This window comes from Phyllostomus discolor, chromosome 3 (assembly GCF_004126475.2).
Source record: "Phyllostomus discolor isolate MPI-MPIP mPhyDis1 chromosome 3, mPhyDis1.pri.v3, whole genome shotgun sequence".
Taxonomy (NCBI): Eukaryota; Metazoa; Chordata; class Mammalia; order Chiroptera; family Phyllostomidae; genus Phyllostomus; species Phyllostomus discolor.
The window spans coordinates 149382631-149403338 of NC_040905.2; the positions used below are offsets into that span (position 1 = coordinate 149382631).

A 20708-nucleotide genomic window follows, 5' to 3' on the forward strand; every position below is an offset into this window, starting at 1 on the left:
TTTTTGTATTTTTTTAGGTTTGGTTGTTAATAGTTGTGAGTTTGTTGTCATTTTACTATTCGTATTTTTTATCTTCTTTTTCTTAGATAAGTCCCTTTGGCATTTCATATAATGAGGATTTGGTGATGATGAACTCCTTTACTTGACCTTATCTGGGAAGCACTTTATCTGCCCTTCCATTCTAAATGATAGCTTTGCTGGATAGAGTAATCTTGGATGTAGGTCCTTACTTTTCATGACTTTGAATACTCCTTTCTAGCTACTTCTTTCCTGCAGGGTTTCTTTTGAGAAATCAGCTGATAGTCTTCTGGAAACTCCTTTGTGAGTAACTGTCTCCTTCCCTCTTCCTGCTTTTAAGATTCTCTCCTTATCTTTAACCTTGGGTAATGTAATTATGATGTGCTCTTCCTCTTCTCCTCCTGGCACCCCTATGATTCAGATGTTGGAATGTTTAAAGTTGTCAGAGAGGTACCTAAGCCTCTTCTTATATTTTTGAATTCTTGTTTCTTCATTTTGGCTGAATGTTTATTTCTTCCTTCTGGTCTAAATCATTGATTGTAGTCCTGGTTTCCTTCTTGTCACCCTTGGTCCCCTATATATTTTCCTTTATTTCACTTTTCATAGCCTTCATTTATTCCTCTATTTTGCGACCATACTCAACCAATTCTGTGAGCATCCTGAATTTCCAGTGTTTTGAACTGTGCATCTGATAGGTTAGCTATCTCTTCTTTGTTTAGTTGTATTTTTTCTGGAACTTTGATCTGTTCTTTCATTTGGGCCATTTTTTGGCCTTGGTGTGCCTGTTATGTAGTGAGGGGCCTTAGATATTTACCAGGGCAGGATGATCCACCTGTCTATGTTGTGGCTGTATGTGGGGGAGGGGTCCAAGAGGGAACAGTGCTGCTTGCTCAGCTCTCTGCCAGCTTTCAGTCACTCCTGCTGCTACCCACAAGCAAATTGGGCCCTTTTGGTGCTGATTCCCAGGTGGGTGGGTTTGTTTATGTTCTGGAACCCTGCTGGTCTCTCCAATGAACTCTCCTGTGAGGCTGGGGGTTTCTCCTGCCGCCTCAACCCTCAATGGTTTTTTCAGTCAGAGGTTTTGGGGCTTTGTTTCCTCATGCTGGAACCCTGGGTTGCATGGTCTGTCTCACTCCCCAGTTGTTCCTCCTGGTTTATCTGCACACAAACATGGGACTGCCCAGTCCTTCAGCTGCTGCCTTGCCGTGAGTCCTCTTTGCCTGGCTGCCTGTCTCTGTCCCTCCTACCGGTCTGGATGAATGTTTCTTCTTTAGCTCCTTGGTTGTCGGACTTCCATACAGTTTGATTTTCTATCAGTTCTGATTGTCTTTTGTTTTTAAATTTGTTGTGCGAGGAGGCACAGTGTATCTACATATGCCTCCATCTTGGCCGGAAGTCTCTCCTTCATATATCTGTAACCTCTTTGTAACTCTGGGTTGCATTATGGGTATTTTGGATCTCTCTTATGGTTCAGTAATTGCAGTATCTCTTTAGTCAGGTTTAATTTTCTTTTTGATCTGTTTGTTTAGTGTTTAATTTTCATGAATGTACTTTCCATTTGCTTTTTTTTTTTTTTTTGCCAAAACCGCCTGTTTTTCATGGTGTCATCATATTTTATTATGACTCCTTTTTTTTTCCTGGTCATTTAAAATGCACTGATTTTGCCCTGCTCAGGTAGTTCAGTTGATTAGAGCGGTGTCCTGATACACCAAGGTTGAGGGTTTAATGTTTTTGGTCAGGACACATACAGGAAATCAACCAATTAATGCATGAATAAGTGGAACAACAAATGGATGTTTCTCTCTCATTCTTTCTCTCTCCCTCCTTCTCTTTCAAATCAGTAAATAAAAATTTTAAAAAGTACTGATTTTATCCTTGTTAATTTTTGTAATCTTTGTTTCAGGTACTCCTGCTCTTACATTCTCTGCCTGCTAAATTTCATGGTGGTTTTTTCTATTGATTATTATCTCAACGTCAGTGGGTCTCCCCACCCCTGGAAGAGTCACGTGGGCCCTGAATTGTAGAAGGCTCTCTACAGGGTAGCTAAGGGTTCCAGGTAGCTAAGGGTCTCCCAGGGTGGTAAGGGTCTTCGGTTTAGGATTCCTACAAGCAGCCAGTATGTTTGGATGTCACAGCTCCTTTTGAGTAGGGTAGGTTTTAAGTTTCCTTCATTCTTCTCTCCATTCCTTCTTCCCTCCCCCACTCTTCTGGGACTCCAGATAGACAGCAAGCTTCTCTGATATTGCCCTGTTCCAGATGGCAGAAGTTTTATAATCCCCTTTTTAGGGACTGAGCAGCCTTTACATTGTGCTGTGTTATGGCAGTCTCTCAGATCCCACCCAGCCTGAGTGTCCTGAGATGATGTCTCTTGTTATCAAGTAGGTGTTAAGTCTCCGGTGGTTAGCCCCTGGAGCCTGCCTCATTGAGCCTTCATTTCTCAGTGTGAGTGTACCACGCTGATCATGCTTTTTGTCTTTGGTTCCGCCATGTGATGATTTTTGTTTTTCTTCAGGACATTCCTTTTTTCCCCTTATGTTTTATTTAGCAGTTGTAATGTGTTTATGGTAGGAGTCGGTGTCTGCTTCATCTTGGTTTGCTTTGTAGTGGTGAGTTCAGTTTTGTTTTTCCCCCTCAATGCCCTATTATGTCTGTCCCCTCCTTTGCTATCTCACATCTTCAGGGCTGTAGGTTAGTTTTTGTCATTTGTTGCCTGTAATCATGTTCTGACTAGCACTGCTCTGCCTCCAGTGTTCTATTCCATATTACAGTGGCTCTTAGTGGTTTTTCTGTAGTGTAAATATGATCCTTTTCATCTCTAAGTATAATACATATCAGTGAATTCACCCTCCTATCACCTGTCACCTTTCAGGAAAAAAAGAAAGAAAAAAGCTCTGGATGCCTTTTTACTTAGCAACTTCTACCTTATATACTTTCTTATGTACCAGTTCTGGTACGTAATGTGTGTCAACTCTTCCTACCACCGTCAGATGGTGTTTATAGTTGGTGTATAATCATTTTCGTTTATGGTTGTCTACTGAGTTTGTGGTATATTTGTATTTGTTGGAATATTTTTGAATATTTTATAAATCTGTCATAATTAGTAGCAGCAAAAGCATAGTATTCAAAATGTTATAAGGCAGCATACCATTATGATGGATTAAAAGGAAAACTTTATATAGTATACATTGGCTTCTTATATAGTAATATTTTGGACACATGTATAAATGGTCTTTCAGAAGCTCACATGTTGAAAAAAGAGGAGCTGCTGGAATATTATCCTATGTAACCTAGCAATGGCTTTCCTCATCAGTTTCATTTCTTACCATGCTTCCACTATGTGATACTGTATGCTCCTGCATATACCAGACTTGTTTCTTATTCTCTTAATACTTGTGTGCCTGTTTCATATTTCCCTAGTCTGGGTCAGATGCTTTTCTGCCTCATTGCATTCTGTATATACCAATGTCATAATACTATAGCAATATACCACAGTTATGTACTCACCAATAGTCTTTTCTTTTTTTAAGATTTTATTTATTTATTTTTAGAGAGAGGGGAAGGGAGAGGGAAAAAGGGAGAGAAAAGCATCAGTGTGTGGTTGCTTCTCACACACTCCCTACTGGGGACTTGGCCTGCAACTCAGGAACGTGCCTTGACTGGGAATTGAACTGGTAACCCTTTGACTTGCAGGCTGGTGCTCAATCCACTGAGCCACACCAGCCAGGGTGTCACCAGTAGTTTTTTCTACAGTAACTCCTTGTAGGCAGGTCTCCATCTTTCTTCTATTGTTGATACTGTAGTGGCACACAGTTCTTCAATGATATGTTGAAGAATAAGTACCTAGGTTGACTAATGTCATAGACGGTAGGCTGGAATATGCCAAGAACTATTATTTTTTTGGTTTTGCTGGTTTATATGGTAATTGCATGATCTGTGTACTTGAACATGAAGCATGGCTATATAATGCTGGAGAAATATAGGCTGTCCTGTTTGGAAACAGTATGAACTATCAGTCTTTTAAGAAAGGCTATTAACAGATATTCTTTGTTACTATCCTGCCTATCACTTTATACTTAACAATTGAATAATTGTCTTTTCCTATTAGCATTCATATTATTTTTATTTTTGTGTTTTCTACTGTTTAGAAGTTGTAGACCTTCAAGAGGTCCCTGAATATTAGAATATAAAAGCATAATTAAAGAATAATTAATTTTTCTATTCCTTTAGATACACCTAAGCAGCAAAACCAGGAAAATGATTGCAGAAGAGCCAGTAATGTATTGGAAACTGTATATGATTTAACCAACAGGTAAAACAAAACTGATTTTCATATTGATTTTTTTCTTTATTGTTTTTAGTCCCATCTTTAGGCAGTTTCCATGCTTCTCTGCTGTTGAATAGTCCATAATTTTCTTCTCTGAACTGGACAGTATTTTTCCACTGCACATCTACATTTTTAGGAGAGTCAACATTTCTGATACGTGGGCATTTTTCCCCCTTCTTTTCTATGTCAAAATGTTGGGATTAATGGGAACCATCTAATTTTTGAAGAAAAAAACATATGGAAATCTTCCAATACAAGGTTGGGGATTTTTATCTTTTTACATCTGTAAGTTTATTTGGAACCACTTGTAGCTATTGACCAAATCCAAGGGTAGGGACCCTTGAGATTATCTGCTTGGTAGTTTTTGGCCTGTATTCTGCAGTGTCCTCTGCTTCTGTGGATTGAACCTAATTCAGCCTGGTGGCAGTCCATCCTTTCCCACTTCAACCTGAGCAGCTTGCTCTTTTATCTGTATTATATATTGGGGATTTTACTTGCTATTTGATAAAAAAAGTTCCATTCTTTATAGAAAATGAAAACCTCCTGATTCAGTCAAATCCTAGAATTTAACATGTGAAAAAACGGAACCTATTTAATTTGTTATAACTTCCTTCAGAAGTATTCTTATTTTCTTTATTGCCTGTTTTCTCTGTTATCCCATTTTGGCTCTTGAAACTGATGCTGGATTATATAAGCAAAAATCTTTGAGCTAAATATATGTAATCCACTTAGGGAATATAGTTGTTTTTTATCAAAATCAAGCATTATGAAGTAGCAATCAAATATAGATATAATAAACATATTTTTTATTTATATTTTTTCTGATTGCCCTTTGCTCTAAATAGGTGTCTTTCAGTCCAGATTGCCCCATAAATAAGACACAGATATGGAAACAACAATTCTTAGGAAAATTTTAAAAGGAAATTCCAAATATCAAATGAATTGAAGCCCTCTTTATTATACTCTGAATTATACAATTTACTCTTGGTAAATTGAAACACCATAACAAAGATCAAACTTATACAGTAGTTCCCCCTTATCGGCAGTTTCAGTTATCTGCAGCCATGTTCCAAAAATATTAAATGGAAAATTCCAGAAATAAATAATTCATAATTTAAAATTGTTTGCCATTTTGAGTAGTGAGGTGAAATCTAGGGTTGTTCTACTCTGTCTCACCTGGGATGTGAATTGGCCCTTCATCCAGTGTATCTATCATGTATATGCTGCTCAGCCATTAGTAGCTGTCTCGGATATCAAATCAACTGTTGTGGTATCACAGTTCTTGTATTCAAATGACCCTTATTTTACTTAATAATGGCCCCAAAGTGCAAGAATAGTGATACTGGCAATTCAGATATGTGGACGCTATCATGTGCTTCCTTTAAGTGAAAACATACATACATATAATATACCTTGTATATAAAACATAGTACATACAGGGTTCAGGTCTATCTGTAGTTTCAGGCATCCACTGGGGGTCTTTGAATCCCCCGGGGATAAGGTGGGGATACTACCATATGTGACATTGAACTGTTGGTAGTTTCTTCTGCAGTAATATTCTGGTTCACAGGAGGTCAGGACTACTTGTGGAAGAATTATATTTTTATCCTTAGGTCTGGGTGTGATGTTGATTTTGAGTACATAAAGAAACACAATGAAATTCTCCGTGAATACCTTTTATTGAAGAAATAGTAAACTTGTTGGGTTTGTGCATTTTACTCCCGTATTACAATTGTTCTTGAAGCATGCTAGTGGAGAAGAGTTGGTGCTTCCCAATTTTAATCATGTTTTTGGCTTATTTTCCCATGGGAAAGCACATTAGATATTTTGATTAAAGTCTCTTGCTGAACTAAAGGTTGGTGGAGTTAGTTGATTAATTCATAAGTCAGATTTTATTTATGAACTCCATTGAACCTCAACATTCTTTCCAAAGTAGAATTTTGTACTAAGATGTACTGTCAGAACTCTACAGGAGCCAGACATAGCCTCCCCACCCCTAATTTAATTCAAATCAATTCTCTTAATATGGGAAAAAGAAATTGTATTAAATATATTTTGATATCCACATTTATCCTCTTCTAAGTGTCTGGATCTGTTAGTTATCTTTAGATACTTTAATTATAGGTTGGGATTTTGAAAGGAGGTAGGGGAAGGCGTTTGATGATGAGGGATAAATGCTTAATGGGATATGAAAGAATATTACTGCTTGATAGCAGAGGACAGTATTGTTATTGGGATGTAGAAATATACTTGTTCCTCAGAATTCTTTACTGTTAATGGTATTTTGTAATGAAAACATTTAATTAGTAATGTATAATGTGGGTAGACTGTCCTTAAAGTAATACCTTTTTTTGCCTGTAGTTCAGCTATTATACTAAATATTTTATTGGTATCATATCAATATCAGTGTAGTTAATTGGGAAATTCAGATGTGGATATGACCAATACTACTGTTCAATTAAAAATCTGAAACAAATGTAGTTTTTAGAATAAGTGTGTTATTAGCTCTTTTGCATGGAGTTGTCATTCACAGGTACTAAAATATAGTGTTCTCCATAAATCTCATGGCTGGTTTTGTTCAGTGATTTGATGGAGGCTTCACCATACTTAAAACCAGAATTCAGTGACTGATGATGCCTTTACTATATACTGTGGACACTTTCTTTGCCTTGGCTTTTGGAAGGGAGGGTTTTATGATATTTCTAGTGGTGGTGATGCAATTCTTCTTAAACTTTTAACCTCTACAGTTTCTTCTTTACTGCTTTTCAAAGATAGGGCAGTGTAATCTTGCATGACTGTCAACTAAACATCCTTAGTCTCAGAAATTGAATTCCACACTCTGGCTAGTGTGGCTCAATTGGTTTGGAGTGTCATCCTGTAGACCCAAAGGTTGTGTGTGGGTTTGATCCTCAGTGGGGCAAGCATGGTATGCAGGGAGGCAGTCAATTGATGTTTCTCACATTGGTGTTTCTTTCTCTCTCTCTTTCCCTTTCTCTTTTGCTAAAAGCAATGGAAAAATGTCTTCAGGTGAAGATAAAAAAAAAAAAAAAACAACTCAAGGAACTTGAATTCTATGAATTCCAATATTATAGTTTTCTCTTTCTATAATTCTATTTATTATTTCTGTTAATTTTAGAGATATTGTAATGAGAGCAAATGAAAATGAAAATGTAATAGCTAAAATTTCTAAGAAATCACTTGTCAGATTATTTCAAGTTCTTTTTTAGGCTTTCCTTACAATCATAAATTTAGTTCTAATCAAAGCATGCATATGGTCTTATATCCTAAAGCACAAAATTTAGCATAAATGCAGGGGTTTTTTTTAGCACGTATGTATGCTTACTTAACATTATATTACCAGTTTTCACTTATAATGGCTTTGTAACATTTTCTTATTTTTAGACTTACATTCTCAAAAATTTTTACTACTATAAAAAACATGCCACATTTTTCCCCCCTTTTGGAAGTGCTCTTTCCTTAGGATAAATTCCTATAATGGGATCAACACCCCCTTTTTAAAAAAATTTTCTATTATTTTAGTGTTGTTCGGTTACAGTTGTCTGCATTTACCCACCACCACTGCCCCCCACCTCAGCCAAACCCACCTCCCTTTCTTGCTTCCACCCTCCTCCTTGGTTTTGTCCATGCCTCCTTTATAGTAGTTCCTGAAAACCCTTCTTCCCACTGTCCCCTCCCCCCCCCCTCTGGCTATTGTTAGATTGTTCTTAATTTTAATGACTCTGGTTATATTTTGTTTGCTTTTTTCTTTTGTTGATTATGTTCCAGTTAAAGGTGAGATCATATGGTATTTGTCCCTCACTGCCTAGCTTATTTCATGTAGCATAATTCTCTCCAGTTCCATCTGTGATGTTGCAATACCCTTTTGATCTGTTACAGTGCTAGAATTTCATGGGCCTCAGTTTTAGCATGGCAAGTAGATAGAGAGTAACTATTGAGCCAGGACTGCTTTAAAGTTGTGTTAGATTGAGATATCAGTGTTAATTGCATGTTATCAATTCAGAAATGATAGAGAAGATACACAATATATTTCCATTTTTCTCTATTATGAGGCTCTGTGTGAATGGTTGAAATAGAAAAATTTGATGGTATTTGTAGAACCTCATCCTCAAGTGACATTTATTCATTGACGATTAGTCAGTCTGTCAATCAGTTACACATGTGTATTGCACTACCAAGTACCAGGTACTGTGTTAGCTCCTGGGAATAGCCTTTGTAAAGATGTAGTCTTTTCTTCAAGGAGCCTCACCCTCTTGTGATGGCATCTTAGTTGCCTTGGTGCATAGATTGCTGGCTCTATTTCACAGTGCTTTTGATCATTTTAATGTTGAGGTTTTTTTTTTTTAAATTAAGGTAAAATTGTATTAGATAGTTAATTTTTTGCTTTTGCTATCTAAATTATATCTTGTTGAGATGAAGCTGAAGCTTGAGCAATTTCAGCGATGTTGACTTGTTTGGAAGGTAGATAATTCCAAGAAGGGCATATTTGAAAAAGTTCGAAAAAAGCATATTTGCTATTTTACAAAATATTTGCAAAGCTGTGTTTATACTTCTTGCTGTGAACAGAAAGTAAAGCAGTGACATGGTTGATGTTGAAAAGTGACCTCTGGCAATCCTGCCTTTCATTTAACATAGAATAGAAGAACTTTTGACCACAAGCAAACCCAGTCCATGATTGAATTTGAAATGTTTTTTTCAAAATGAAGATAAATGGTTAAAGTTATCATTGCTTTAAAGGTTCAGAAATTTAATGGCTTATTTTATAATTATAATGAAAAGGTACATAAGTTTTTTATATTTATTTAAGGGGTAAGAGAATCTAAGAGATTAAGGAGTACTATACATAGAATGCAGCAAACTGAAATTGAATAACCTTATTATAAGTATAATATATTTGCTATAGAGCAAATTTCAGCATAAGAGATATTGATTTCTGACATGAAATATCAAGAGAGTCTTAAAGGAAAGTCTCTGCTACAATGAAATTCTGTGATCTGAAGACTGAGGGCATTGTAATAATGCTATTCTAATTAATTGAATTTTCTATTCTTGCCTTGTACTCAAGTTTTCGAGTGTTCATCTAGTCATTTAACTCTTGTAAAAAAAATGCTGTTGACTTAAAATATATAGCAGGTAAGACAAATATTCATAATTTGGGAGGCTGATACACAAATTGGGCTGGAGTACTGCTCTAATTGTCACTTTACCTCCCTATAGTAAACTGCCTTTTGATGACCGGGACGAATTGAGTGAAATCGTAACGGACAGATACGGGGCAGACAGTTTTTTTTCAGAATATTCAGATACGTAAAGTGAATGGAACTCATTCCTACTCGTAATGTGGATTTGTTACCTTTTTTCCTTTTAGCCCTGCTTCTTTCCTGTTGCAGCCAGTTTCTTCATCAGATAGAAACAGTGTTACAGTATTTGAAAAGGTATATTTAAAAACAATTTTTCATTAATTCCGATCATACTAACTTATGATAAAATATTTATTTTTGTTGATACCCCAATTAAATTAAAATTTCATTTTCACATTTCCCAGTATTTGCACATTATATATGCTTTCTATTCACATATCCCCTGTTGCTTCTAAATGGGAATATTGGAATTATTTAATTGTACCACTGAACATATAATTTCACAGTAATGTTAATAAACTTTTATAGATTCATGATAATTCAAGAACCTCTAATGAAAGTCAGGCATGATTATTAAGTTTTTTAAAATTATATGTCTGTTTTTCTAGGACATGAAGATGAGAACATTTCGTGAGAAAAATGAATCAATTTCTAAGAAAACACCGGAGTATGAAGGGGAAGATGTTCCATCATCATATGTTGCAAAGAATACAGAGAGCAGTGCATTTGGAGAGCCTCTGCCTGTTAAAAAAATCGATCCATTCCAAAAAGAACAAGATCATCTGGCAGAAGAGGTTAGAAAAAGATGGTAACAAGTATATTGAAATACCTATTATTTTCTCTATAGCTTTGTGATTAAAATGGAAGTACAGTAAATTATTGATTTACTGGGGGAAATTTGGTAAAGGAGATCACAGATAATCAAATTATGGTTAAAGCAAAAATGGTGCTCCCCAAAAGTAGAAATATTTCACTAGAAATATAAATTCAGTTAAGATTACATCCATGGTTTAGAATTCATGTCCCATCCTATAAATATCCAAAAGCATAAAAATAATGCATGTATGATATTTTTGGAGTTAACCATTATATCTCTGTTGTTGGGTAAGTATACCCAATGGTTATATTCTATTAAAATACTCCGTGAATATTGTCTGTTGCTTAGCTGAGCATCCTCTTTTTTTGAATATTAGAACAAAGATTGCAATATCCTATTATCACTGAGTGAAGGATTTTGTCCTGCTTTCTGTTTAAAAGATAATTAAGTGCATCATTGGTTTTGATCTAGGTTTTCCTAATGCTGTTCTGCTTTTTATTGGCAAGTGACCACATACTGCCACTACTGCTCAGTACTGTTACAGAACTCAGTTTACACAAATTAAATGCTCAAGCCCTTCTCTAATGTTATTTTTATTAGTTTCCCACAATGTCCCTTAGCTACTGTATTCCTGAGAGACTGAAAGAAAAATTTGGTTTAGTACATACTGCTTCGGGTATTGGAGTTCCCTCCTTTATCTCAATTCTGATCAAAGTAAATGAATATTGTTCATATAAGAGATGTGGATGTCAGACATTTTTCTTGTTTGTAACATGAGATTGGGGCAGTTTTATGGTTGTTAAATGTTCTAGAAGATTTTATTTACTTTTAGAGAGAGGGGTAGGGAGAGGGAAGGAGAGGGAGAGAAACATTAGTGTGGGAGAGAAATATTAATCATTTGCCTTTTGCATGACCACAACTGGGAACCTGGCCCACAACCTAGGCATGTGCCTTGACTGGGAATTGAACCAGCAACGTTTTGGTTCATGGCCTGGTGCTCAGTCCACTGAGTCTTACCAGACGGGGCTCTAAATATTTTTAAATCTCTGAAGTTAGATTGTTTTCTTTGTTATTTGATTAAACTAAAGAAAGGATGGTCAGTCTTTTTTTTCTTTCTTGATATGGAAGGAAAGACACATTTTCTGGTTAAAGGAATTTATAGTAGTAGTAGAAAGGGACGGGATGAAAGAGGGGAGTCCTAAAATCTCATAAAGCTCTGAAAATACAGTGAAATGAATCTTACTTAATAGTGTTTGTGACAAGGAATATTTAGTATTTGAATTCCAAAGAGCCATCTGTTTTCATGGGGGAGGAAGGTAAATGCAGGTCAATTTAATTATGGTTGTTGTAAATGTATTTTTTTAGGGATTTCTAGGGTAGATATTTTAGTTTGCATATTTTTTTTCTTGTTTTATTCACTTCTAATTAATATGGAGTGCTATTTTCATATTCTGTATTTTATTTTCTCTATTTTAGAGTGTATCTATGCCTTATTCACCAATTTGTATTTGATAATGAGGTTTCTGGCAAAGAAATAGGTTGTCAGAATGTGTTCTTTTTATTAATAGAAGTGTTACTGTCCAAATGGTGTATAATTAAGAATCGACTTACTTTGAGACTAGTCATTTTAGTGGATACAGAGTTGTCAAGCCCAGTGATGTTGCAGATAGTTTAGTTTTAGGTCACTATGTAGTTAGAACTCCAAATCTTACTAAGTATAATGATTCTTATCTTTTCTCTACTTTGTAATGGGATATCCATTTAAGATAAGGAAGGAACAGTTTTGTGTTTGGTTTCACCTTAAAGGATTGTGCCTAGTCTGTGAGTATCTATCTGGGAGATACACTGTTGAGCTTACTTTTGTGTCATCTGCAAAGAGAAAGGCTGCTGACCAGGAAGTGTTTTCTGTTATTATCAGGGCCTTTGTTGCATTCTACCAGTGGACTTAATTTCTGAGTAATTTTTGCTTTACTTTTTCTTTCCTGTTATAGGTTGCAAGGACAGTTTTATCTGATTCACCGCAGCCCTCTACGGGAAAAGAAATAAAATTAGAGGAACTAATTGATTCTTTAGTTTCTAACCCATTCTTAACAAGGAATCAAATTCCCCGAACTCCAGAAAAGCTGAGTAAGTTAATAATGTTTTCTATCACTTGTTTTCTTTCTTAGACATTACTATTATTGAAACCATGGTCTGACAAATCTTCTGGAAGCTTCTTTAAAACTCTTTTTATATCTTCAAGTTTAGTGGCAAAGGCTCTTTATTTGTTTTGATATAAGGGACTTTTATTGAAATATTTAATGGGGGCACTCTCACTTATATGGCAGTCCTCTTTATCAGTATTATTTTGCCCTGATAGTGTACAATTGTGTTTTTTGTCTTACTAGGCTTTTTCCTGGAAAATATTTTAGTTGATCACTTTAAAAAAATTCTCTGCCTCTACATCTGATCTGTGATTAACATTTGTAGCATGTAGAGGCTGTGATCTCTCAGTTAACAGTCAGTAGCAGCAGCCAAAATCTGTGTGTTCAGAGATCTTTTCTACCCCTCCTAAGCTAGCCAGAATGTTCAGTACTTTTTTCTTATAATCTATAATTTGTGTAGGTAAAGTTCTGATACTGTCCTCAGGTAGGCATATAATCATGGCTGAGTGATTAAATATGATTTGTTTTGCTGCTAGAAATGATATAATCAAATTTAAATTGATTTAATTCAGGTGGAACCTAGCCACAGCCTGATGGTGGTTGGCAAATGATAGCCTATGAACCAAATGTGGCCTGCCCTATGTCTTTTTGTAAATAAAGTTGTAGCGAACATAACCTCCCTCATCTGTCGACATATTGTTTATGGATACTTTCATACCTTTATGCTACAATGGCAGAGTTGAATAGTTGCCACAGACCTAATGGCTTGCAAAGCGTGAAATATTACTATCTAGTCCTTTACAGAAAAAGTTTGTTGAACCCTGGCCAAATTATCTTTTTTTTTTTAAGATTTTATTTATTTATTTTTAGAGAGGGGGAAGAGACAGAGAACGAGAGGGAGAAAAATATTGATGTGCGAGAAATACATCAATAGGTTGACTCTCGCACGCCCCTAACTGGGGACCTGGCCCACAACCCAGGCATATACACTGACTGGGAATCGAACTGGCAACCTTTCAGGCTGACACTCAATCCACTGAGCCACACCAACCAGTGCCTTTTTTTTTTTTTTTTTTTTTTTAGAATTTATTTATTTATTTTTAAGGTGGGGACGAAGGGAGAAAGAGAGGGAGAGAAACATCAATGTGTGGTCGCCTCTTGTGCTCCCTGTTGGGGACCTGCCCAGTAACCCAGGCATGTATCCTAGACTGGGAATCGAACCTGCATCCCTTTGGTTTGCAGGTTGGCACTCATTCTACTGAGCCACACCAGCCATGGCAATATTGTTTTGTTTTGTTTTTTAAAAGGTTTTCTTCATTAACTTTTTTAGAGAGAGGAGTAAGGAAGGAGGGAGGGAGAGTGAAACATCCATGTGTGAGAGAAACACTGATCGGGTTGCCTTGCCTCTTGTATGCCCCTACCCAGACACCTGGCCTTCAACCTAAACTTGTGCCCTGACTGGAAATCAAACTGGGGACATTTTGGTTTGTGGGACACTGCCTGACCCACTGAACTACGCAAGTCAGGACCAAATGTCTGTTTAATACATACATTTGTATGTGCTCTGTGAAAGTATATGTACATTACAGGAACAGCTTTGTTATTGGGTTGGCCAAAAAGTCTGTTTAGTTTCTTTCATAAAATAAATGATACATTTTTCCTTTTCATCAATAACATTATTGATTTGGGTATTTTGAGTACATCAGCTATCCCCTGTGATTGGCTTCTAGTGGATAGAGACCAGGGGTGCTGCTAAACATCTTGCAATGCATAAGATAGACCTCCAGCAAAGAATTATTTGGCCAAAATGTTAATAGTACCAAGAAACTTTGCAAACCATTTTTGACATGTCCGATCAGTCATAGTACCTTCTCCAAATACTGCACAAATCTTTTTTTGGATTTCAGCTGTTTTTACCTTTCTTTTAAAAAACTTATTTATTTTAGAAAAGGGAGGGGAGGGAGAAAAAGAGGGAGAGAAACATCAATGTGTGGTTGCCTCTCACATCCCCCCGCCCCCCACCAGGGACTGGGCCTTGCAACCCAGACGTGTGCCCTAGACTGGGAATCGAACCAGTGACCCTTTGATTCATAGGCTGGCACTCAGTCCACTGAGCCACATCAGCTAGGGCATGTTTTTACCTTTCTTGAAATAATAAAGCATAGTAAGTAAAAAATGTTACATATTTTCTTCCATCTTCAACATTAAAATGGCTACACAGGTATCCACTAATTTTGATAAGTTTTTTTAGATGTATGCTGCTATGACAGTTGTCACAATACAGTCTCACAAAATTGTTTTGAATGAAGTTAAAGACAACTAAGCACTACTAGAACAGTTATGTGGAAACATAAATAAATTTTTTGGCCAACCCAATATTTGTAAGTAATCAGTTGGAGATGGAGTCCTTTGATGTTTTGGGCTTTGCTAAGTTGTGGAACCTTGTCGTCTATCCACCATTATCTATGGGACATATACTTAGTAGTTTTATCTTGACCACTAAAAATGAAATGCTTAATTGCATGCTATGTTTGGGAGTATTAATAAATTGTATTTTCCCCCTTTATTTAATCAGTCAGTGATATTAGGACCTCGTGGAGAAAAGCTGTTGAAATGGAAGATAACCGAAGTACAGAACCAATTCAAATGGATACTGAACATAAAGAAGGTTTGCCAGAATCCTTACCCATGCATAATCAACGAGAATTTAGCATGGCCGGTTGTTTCTCAACAACCTCTGTATCCGATGATAACCATTCTTATTTGCCTGAAGAAAAAGTTGTTTCAGATTGTCTCAAGTGTGTGCCTCAGAAACATGTGGTGACCAGTCACGTAGGTGAATCAACAACACAATGCCAGTCAGATATGTTAAATAAGAAAACCTTTTGCGAGCAAGATTTGGAGTGTGTGACTTTACAGAACAGGCTTCGCCAAACAGAGACGTTCTCTCCTGCTGTAAGCAATAGGAAAGACATGATAGGTAGGAATGAAGGTGGTGAGTATATTAAAATATCAGACTACTCTGATATGCCTTCTAGGCATACAAGTATGTTATGGAACTCTTTTCAAATATCAAGTGGAATTAGTTCCAGCAGTTTTAAGGATATTGACTTTAGTATATTACATGAAACACTTCCAGAAGAAGTTGGTCACTTAAGCCTTAATAGCTCCAGTAGTACAGAGGCCAATTTTAAACAGGAACTAATTAGCCCAGTGCTCAGTGGCGTTTCCCCAGAAGATGTGGGAGAAAGACAGACACCTCCAAAATCAGACTCCAGTTTACAAGCTCTTTACAGTAGATATGAGGTTCTGAAAAAATCTCTTATCAAGAAAGGGGAAGAAACTTATCTCTCTAATTTTGAAACACCTGGAAGGCACAAACCAGAATTGATCCCTGTTACTCAAAACATGCAAACAGATGATATGCTTAACTTTTTGGACACTCAGGATTTGCACACTGATTATACAAAACCGTCTTTATGCATGTCCCTTGGTGAAAGAAAAAGGTCTCTTTCACCACTAATTAAGTTTTCTCCAGTGGAACAAAGATCGAGGACCACAATACCATTAGAACTTCTGCCTAATTTAAAAGGTAAGATTAAATAGACCTGTGCATGTTAACTTGGTGAAGTTTTCTCTTAACTTTTCATTAAAATGGTACACAATGAACACTACATAATATTTATTAATGTGACAAAATATGCTCCTTATTCTTTCAGCTAGTATAGGAAGAGTGTACCAATCACCATTGTGGGTACTTTCAGAATCTCTAGTGATATGTATGTAGTTTACAATTGCTGTGGGACAGGGTTGGAAAATAAAACCAAAAGCCTGGAACCTATTGTTTTTGTAATATAAACGAGTAAAAGTAAATTTTATCAAAATCTTCCATCCAACTCAAAAAGAAACAAAAACAAAAAACGAAAGAAATCTTGGCTAGCAGATGGTTCTAAAAAAGTTGAGAAACCCTATGTTAAATATCATTTTTGTAATAATACAGTATTTGTAATCTGCTTTGAAATAAATTTGGTGGGAGCAGGGTGAAATTATTCAGGTTAGTGTATTAGTTTCCTAGGGCTGCCATAACAAAGTATAACAAACTGGGTGGCTTAAAACAGATTTATTGTCTCTGCAGACAGTAAATTCTGGAGGCTAGAAACCAGTATCAAGGTATTGGCAAGACACATGAAGCCACCAGAAGATCCTTCTTGCTTCTGGTAGCCCCAAGTTGTCTGGCTTGTGGCAGCATAACTGTATACTCTCTCTTTGCCTCAGTCTTCATATTGCATTCTCCCCTGTGTGTCTGTGCATTTTCTTATGGGCATACCAGCCATGTAGATTAAGGGTCCACCCTTAATCTAGAATGATCTCACTTTAACTGATCATATCTGCAGTGACCCTATTTCCATAAGGTGATGTTCTGAGGTCCTGGGGTTAAAACTTTAACATATCTGTTTGGGGGGGCACAATTTAACTCATTAATAGTTAGTATTAAGTGATTGTTGAATTATTAAAGTTGGATGATAGATACATTGGGTTCATCATAATTCTTTTCACTTTTATGTATGTTTCAAATTTTTCATCATAGTTGAAAAAAATGCTCTTAAAGCATGTTAGAACAGTTGTAGATCTGGTAATGTTCATTATATGTCACTCTGATTTTCCCATGATAATTAAACACTGTTATATTGAAAAATATTCTAAAAGGGATACATTGATATTCTTTGGGGGCCCAGGAAGCTTGGAATGTATTTATATATAAAAAGTTACTTCTTACATGTTTAAACTTCAGTCACCATCAAAGTACTCTCCATTTGATGCAATACACCAAGGGTGTCAAACTCATTTTCACCTGGGGCCACATCAGCCTTGTGGTTACCTTCAAAGGACTGAAATAATTTTAGGACTGTTTAAATGTAACTACTCCTTAACTGTTAAATTACATTCACCTATTGAGACATTTTATTCACTGCTCAAAACAGTTTTTGTATTCCTTGATTTTGATGCTCCTGCTGTTTTTTGTTTCACTTCTTCCACATCAGCAAGATGTTTCCTTTTGAGGACTTTTTTTATCTGGTGGAACAAAAATGTTACTTGGTTGAGATCAGTGAATAATTAGTGTGAGGCATGAGGGTCATGCTGTTTTTGGTCAAAAACTGCTGAACACTCACTGTGGCTTGGGTAGGTGCACTTGTAAATCACTCATTATGAAATGGGCAAATGCGCTGAAAGTCTTAAGGAAAAATTCAGTGAAGCCCAATGCAGCCTCTCACAGCAGTGCCAGCTGGTACACTGATACAGATTGGTTCCTGGAACATTCCCCTAGTGGGGGATGCTTGTACTACAATGGGACTGCCTCCAGAAGATAATTCCGGGTTTTTGGTCCCTCCTCTGGAGATATCTCAGTGAGAATAATGGTAATTTTATCACAATTAAATATCTGTATGTGAACTTTTTACTTAAGAAGACTGAATTTGCTACTGTTTGGAATCTGTTCTCTTTGATTTTTTTTGTAATGTTTGCTTATTCTTTCTTTTTTAAAATCAATGTTGCAGAAGAAGAAATCTTGAATAAGAGCCTGGATACAAAAGAATCTCCGTCTAACTTGAAGAGATGAAGCAGTAGCCCAGTTAATTTAATTATGATGCACATTTCAATCGAAGAAAGTTGATTTAAAAACTGACTTATAGTTTAAATACACACTGGAAGTGTAACTCTTTTTTGAGTCTAAAAAGTCTTAAATAATTCCTTTTAGCCTCTTCTTATGTTTTTAGGTAAGGAGAGTGTGTTTATATTTTCCCTTTGTATGGATATGGGGTTGAAATGTGAAGAATTTGGAAAGTAAACATCAATGTAAAGCCATGTAAAGCCAGTTATGTAAAGCCATTTTGATTTTTTGAAAAATCTTGCAAACATTAAGAAAATGGCAAAGTAGTAGTTTAATTTATTATGCTATAATTTCAGTTAATATAAGGATGAGTAGTTTTTTATGTATTTTTAGTAAGTGGTTAAATACACTGATCTTTCATTTTAGGGAAATATACAACTTTTATTGTTTCTTAATGGAACATTCTGGTATTGACCCCCCCCCCCAAGGGAAAAAAAAAGTGAGAACAGTAGTGCCTTGAAATGTGTAGTCAAAAGGACAAAATTTTAGTTTAGAAAGATCTAAGCAAGCTTAATGATGGATTATTCAAGTAGGTTGGTTCTGAAAAATAATGTTTCATGGAATAAAGTGCATGGGATAAGTGAAGACCTGGGCAGATTGAATTTAGTGAAAAGGAAAAAGATGGAAGAAGATGACTAGACACTTAAGGAAATTTACCAAACTAAATCCATTCACTGGGTTGTATAGCAGATTTATATTTAGTCTAATTTAGACTTTGATAATTTAATTTAACCCCAGTTTTATATTTTAACAGAAAAGAATGTAAATGAAAATCATATGTGTGTTATTGTTTTTTTTGGGGGGAGGGCACTGTTTGGTGGGAAAGGAGCTAATTTTGATTATATTACTTCCTCAAAAAATCACTAGTTCACCACAGCCTGCATAATAGTGTCAAAATAACTTGAGAAAATTGCATTTGGTCTTAAGTAACTTGTTCAATGTCACACAGCTAAGTCAGTGGTGAAGCTAGGATTTGACCTTGTTTTCCTTCCTTAATAATCCACAAAATCACCTAGAAATAACTAAAAGGCCAGGACAATAGGACATGGCTGCAGGAGGGGAGCCAGAGGTGAGGCCTCTTGTATATTATCCTTCTTCACTCAGTCATTGTCTAGCATCCAAGTGAGGACATGCCATGGCCCTCTATGAACTAGGAGGTATGAGCACACACTGGAAGGTGATAGCATCACCGTGCCCCTCTATCTTGCCCCAACTCTTAACCATCAAAAACCTTGTCCACTTAAGAAACTGGCAAGGGAGAGGAGAAAAAGGAAGGGGAGAGTTCTGGAAGGGGATGGGGTTAATAGTTACCTTTCTTTGCTCATTTTGGGCAGTCTCTAGGTTGTTGGTTCAATCTGAGTTTGAAGGCCAGTTTTGTGAGAAAAGCCAGGAGGAAAAAATGCACACTTGCAGTGGAAAAGAAGGGAAGGGAAAAGCTTCTCCCAAGGTGCTCTATTCTTTTACTAGTTAATACAGCAAATAATACAGTAAATACAGCAAATACCGTGAAACTCTTTTCTAGTCTGTCTTAAGAAACTCAATATCTGTAAATCCAGAATAAACATATTAGGGAGTAGGTAGGGCCATCATTACCATCTACAAAATGCTGAAGCCATTGCTAGTCAGTATGTATAGTTTTATTTAATTATAACAAGATAGTGGTTATTACACCTATTTTACAGATGATCTGAAGCTGGGGAGCTTAAGTGACTTGTCTAAGATGGACTCAAGGAATCACCTGGGATATATCTTAAAAAATACAGATTCTATAGGTCTAAAATGGGAATTAGGAATTTGCATTTTAAATATGCTTCCTTGGTAATTATCAGACTCAATGAAAAGCCTAAGAACCATTGCTAGGGAATATTCACACATTTATCTCTGGCGTACCTTAAAAAGCAGGTACATTAAGTGCCTGTATACTGCTCAGGATTGTCAATTGTCTGGTAAGAAAGCTCAAGTTAACCAGTAAGTATGGGAGGCTCAAAAGATAAAATGTGTTTAGACGATACAAATTTAACAGAACCACATTCTTGTTAGGTGAGTCATAACCTGCTGCAGGCGGAGTTTTTGCATTTCCCTTTCCCTTCCTTTGCTTGTTGGTAGTCTAAACAAAAATATTTCAAGTTTATCCTTTCTCCTAAACCATTTTGATTATGTTTACTGTTTAGGCTTCCCTATCTGATTTTGCCTACATAGCTTCTTTTTTAGCGTCTGCTCTATGTTACTTCTTTCCATTAATTCTGTTGCTGATTCCAGAATAGAGTTCAAGTATAAAAGCATATTAAGTCCCCTGTGTAGATTCCTCTAGTTCCCCTCGCCCATGATCTTCATTTTTGTACTGAAATGCTTTGGTGAGGGTGGGTCTTTAGGATCTTAATTCACAATTCTGAAGTGAGAATACTTTGCAAATAATATATCAGCTTATCACAATTTTAGCTATTCTAAAGGACTCAGAACAAATCTCACTTCCACCTTGAAGTCTTAATCTCCCCTTTCTATGTCCTTGGGCCTAACCCTTCTCTGAAATCTATGGTTTCTTAATTTTATTCATTTAGTGGTTTTCGTTTGTTTTATA

The 20708-nt window shown here is 36.2% G+C and overlaps 1 protein-coding gene and 1 non-coding gene across 3 annotated transcripts in view; both read left to right on the plus strand.

Moving 5' to 3' along the window:
• The window catches only part of HAUS6 (HAUS augmin like complex subunit 6), a 42741-nt gene extending 23991 nt beyond the window's left edge, over positions 1-18750 (plus strand). The window contains exons 12-17 of one of the 2 annotated variants that reach the window (XM_036021554.1): positions 4246-4327; positions 9729-9795; positions 10110-10295; positions 12310-12445; positions 15038-16054; positions 18006-18750. In XM_036021554.1, coding sequence (XP_035877447.1) covers positions 4246-4327; positions 9729-9795; positions 10110-10295; positions 12310-12445; positions 15038-16054; positions 18006-18079 — 1562 coding nt within the window. In that variant the 3' untranslated portion in view covers positions 18080-18750. The remainder of the gene's footprint in view (positions 1-4245; positions 4328-9728; positions 9796-10109; positions 10296-12309; positions 12446-15037; positions 16055-18005) is intronic. The other variant, XM_028517842.2, reaches the window with a different exon arrangement.
• On the plus strand, positions 9515-9645 carry LOC114514367. The gene has a single exon (XR_003686038.1).
• Positions 18751-20708: the final 1958 nt, after the last annotated feature.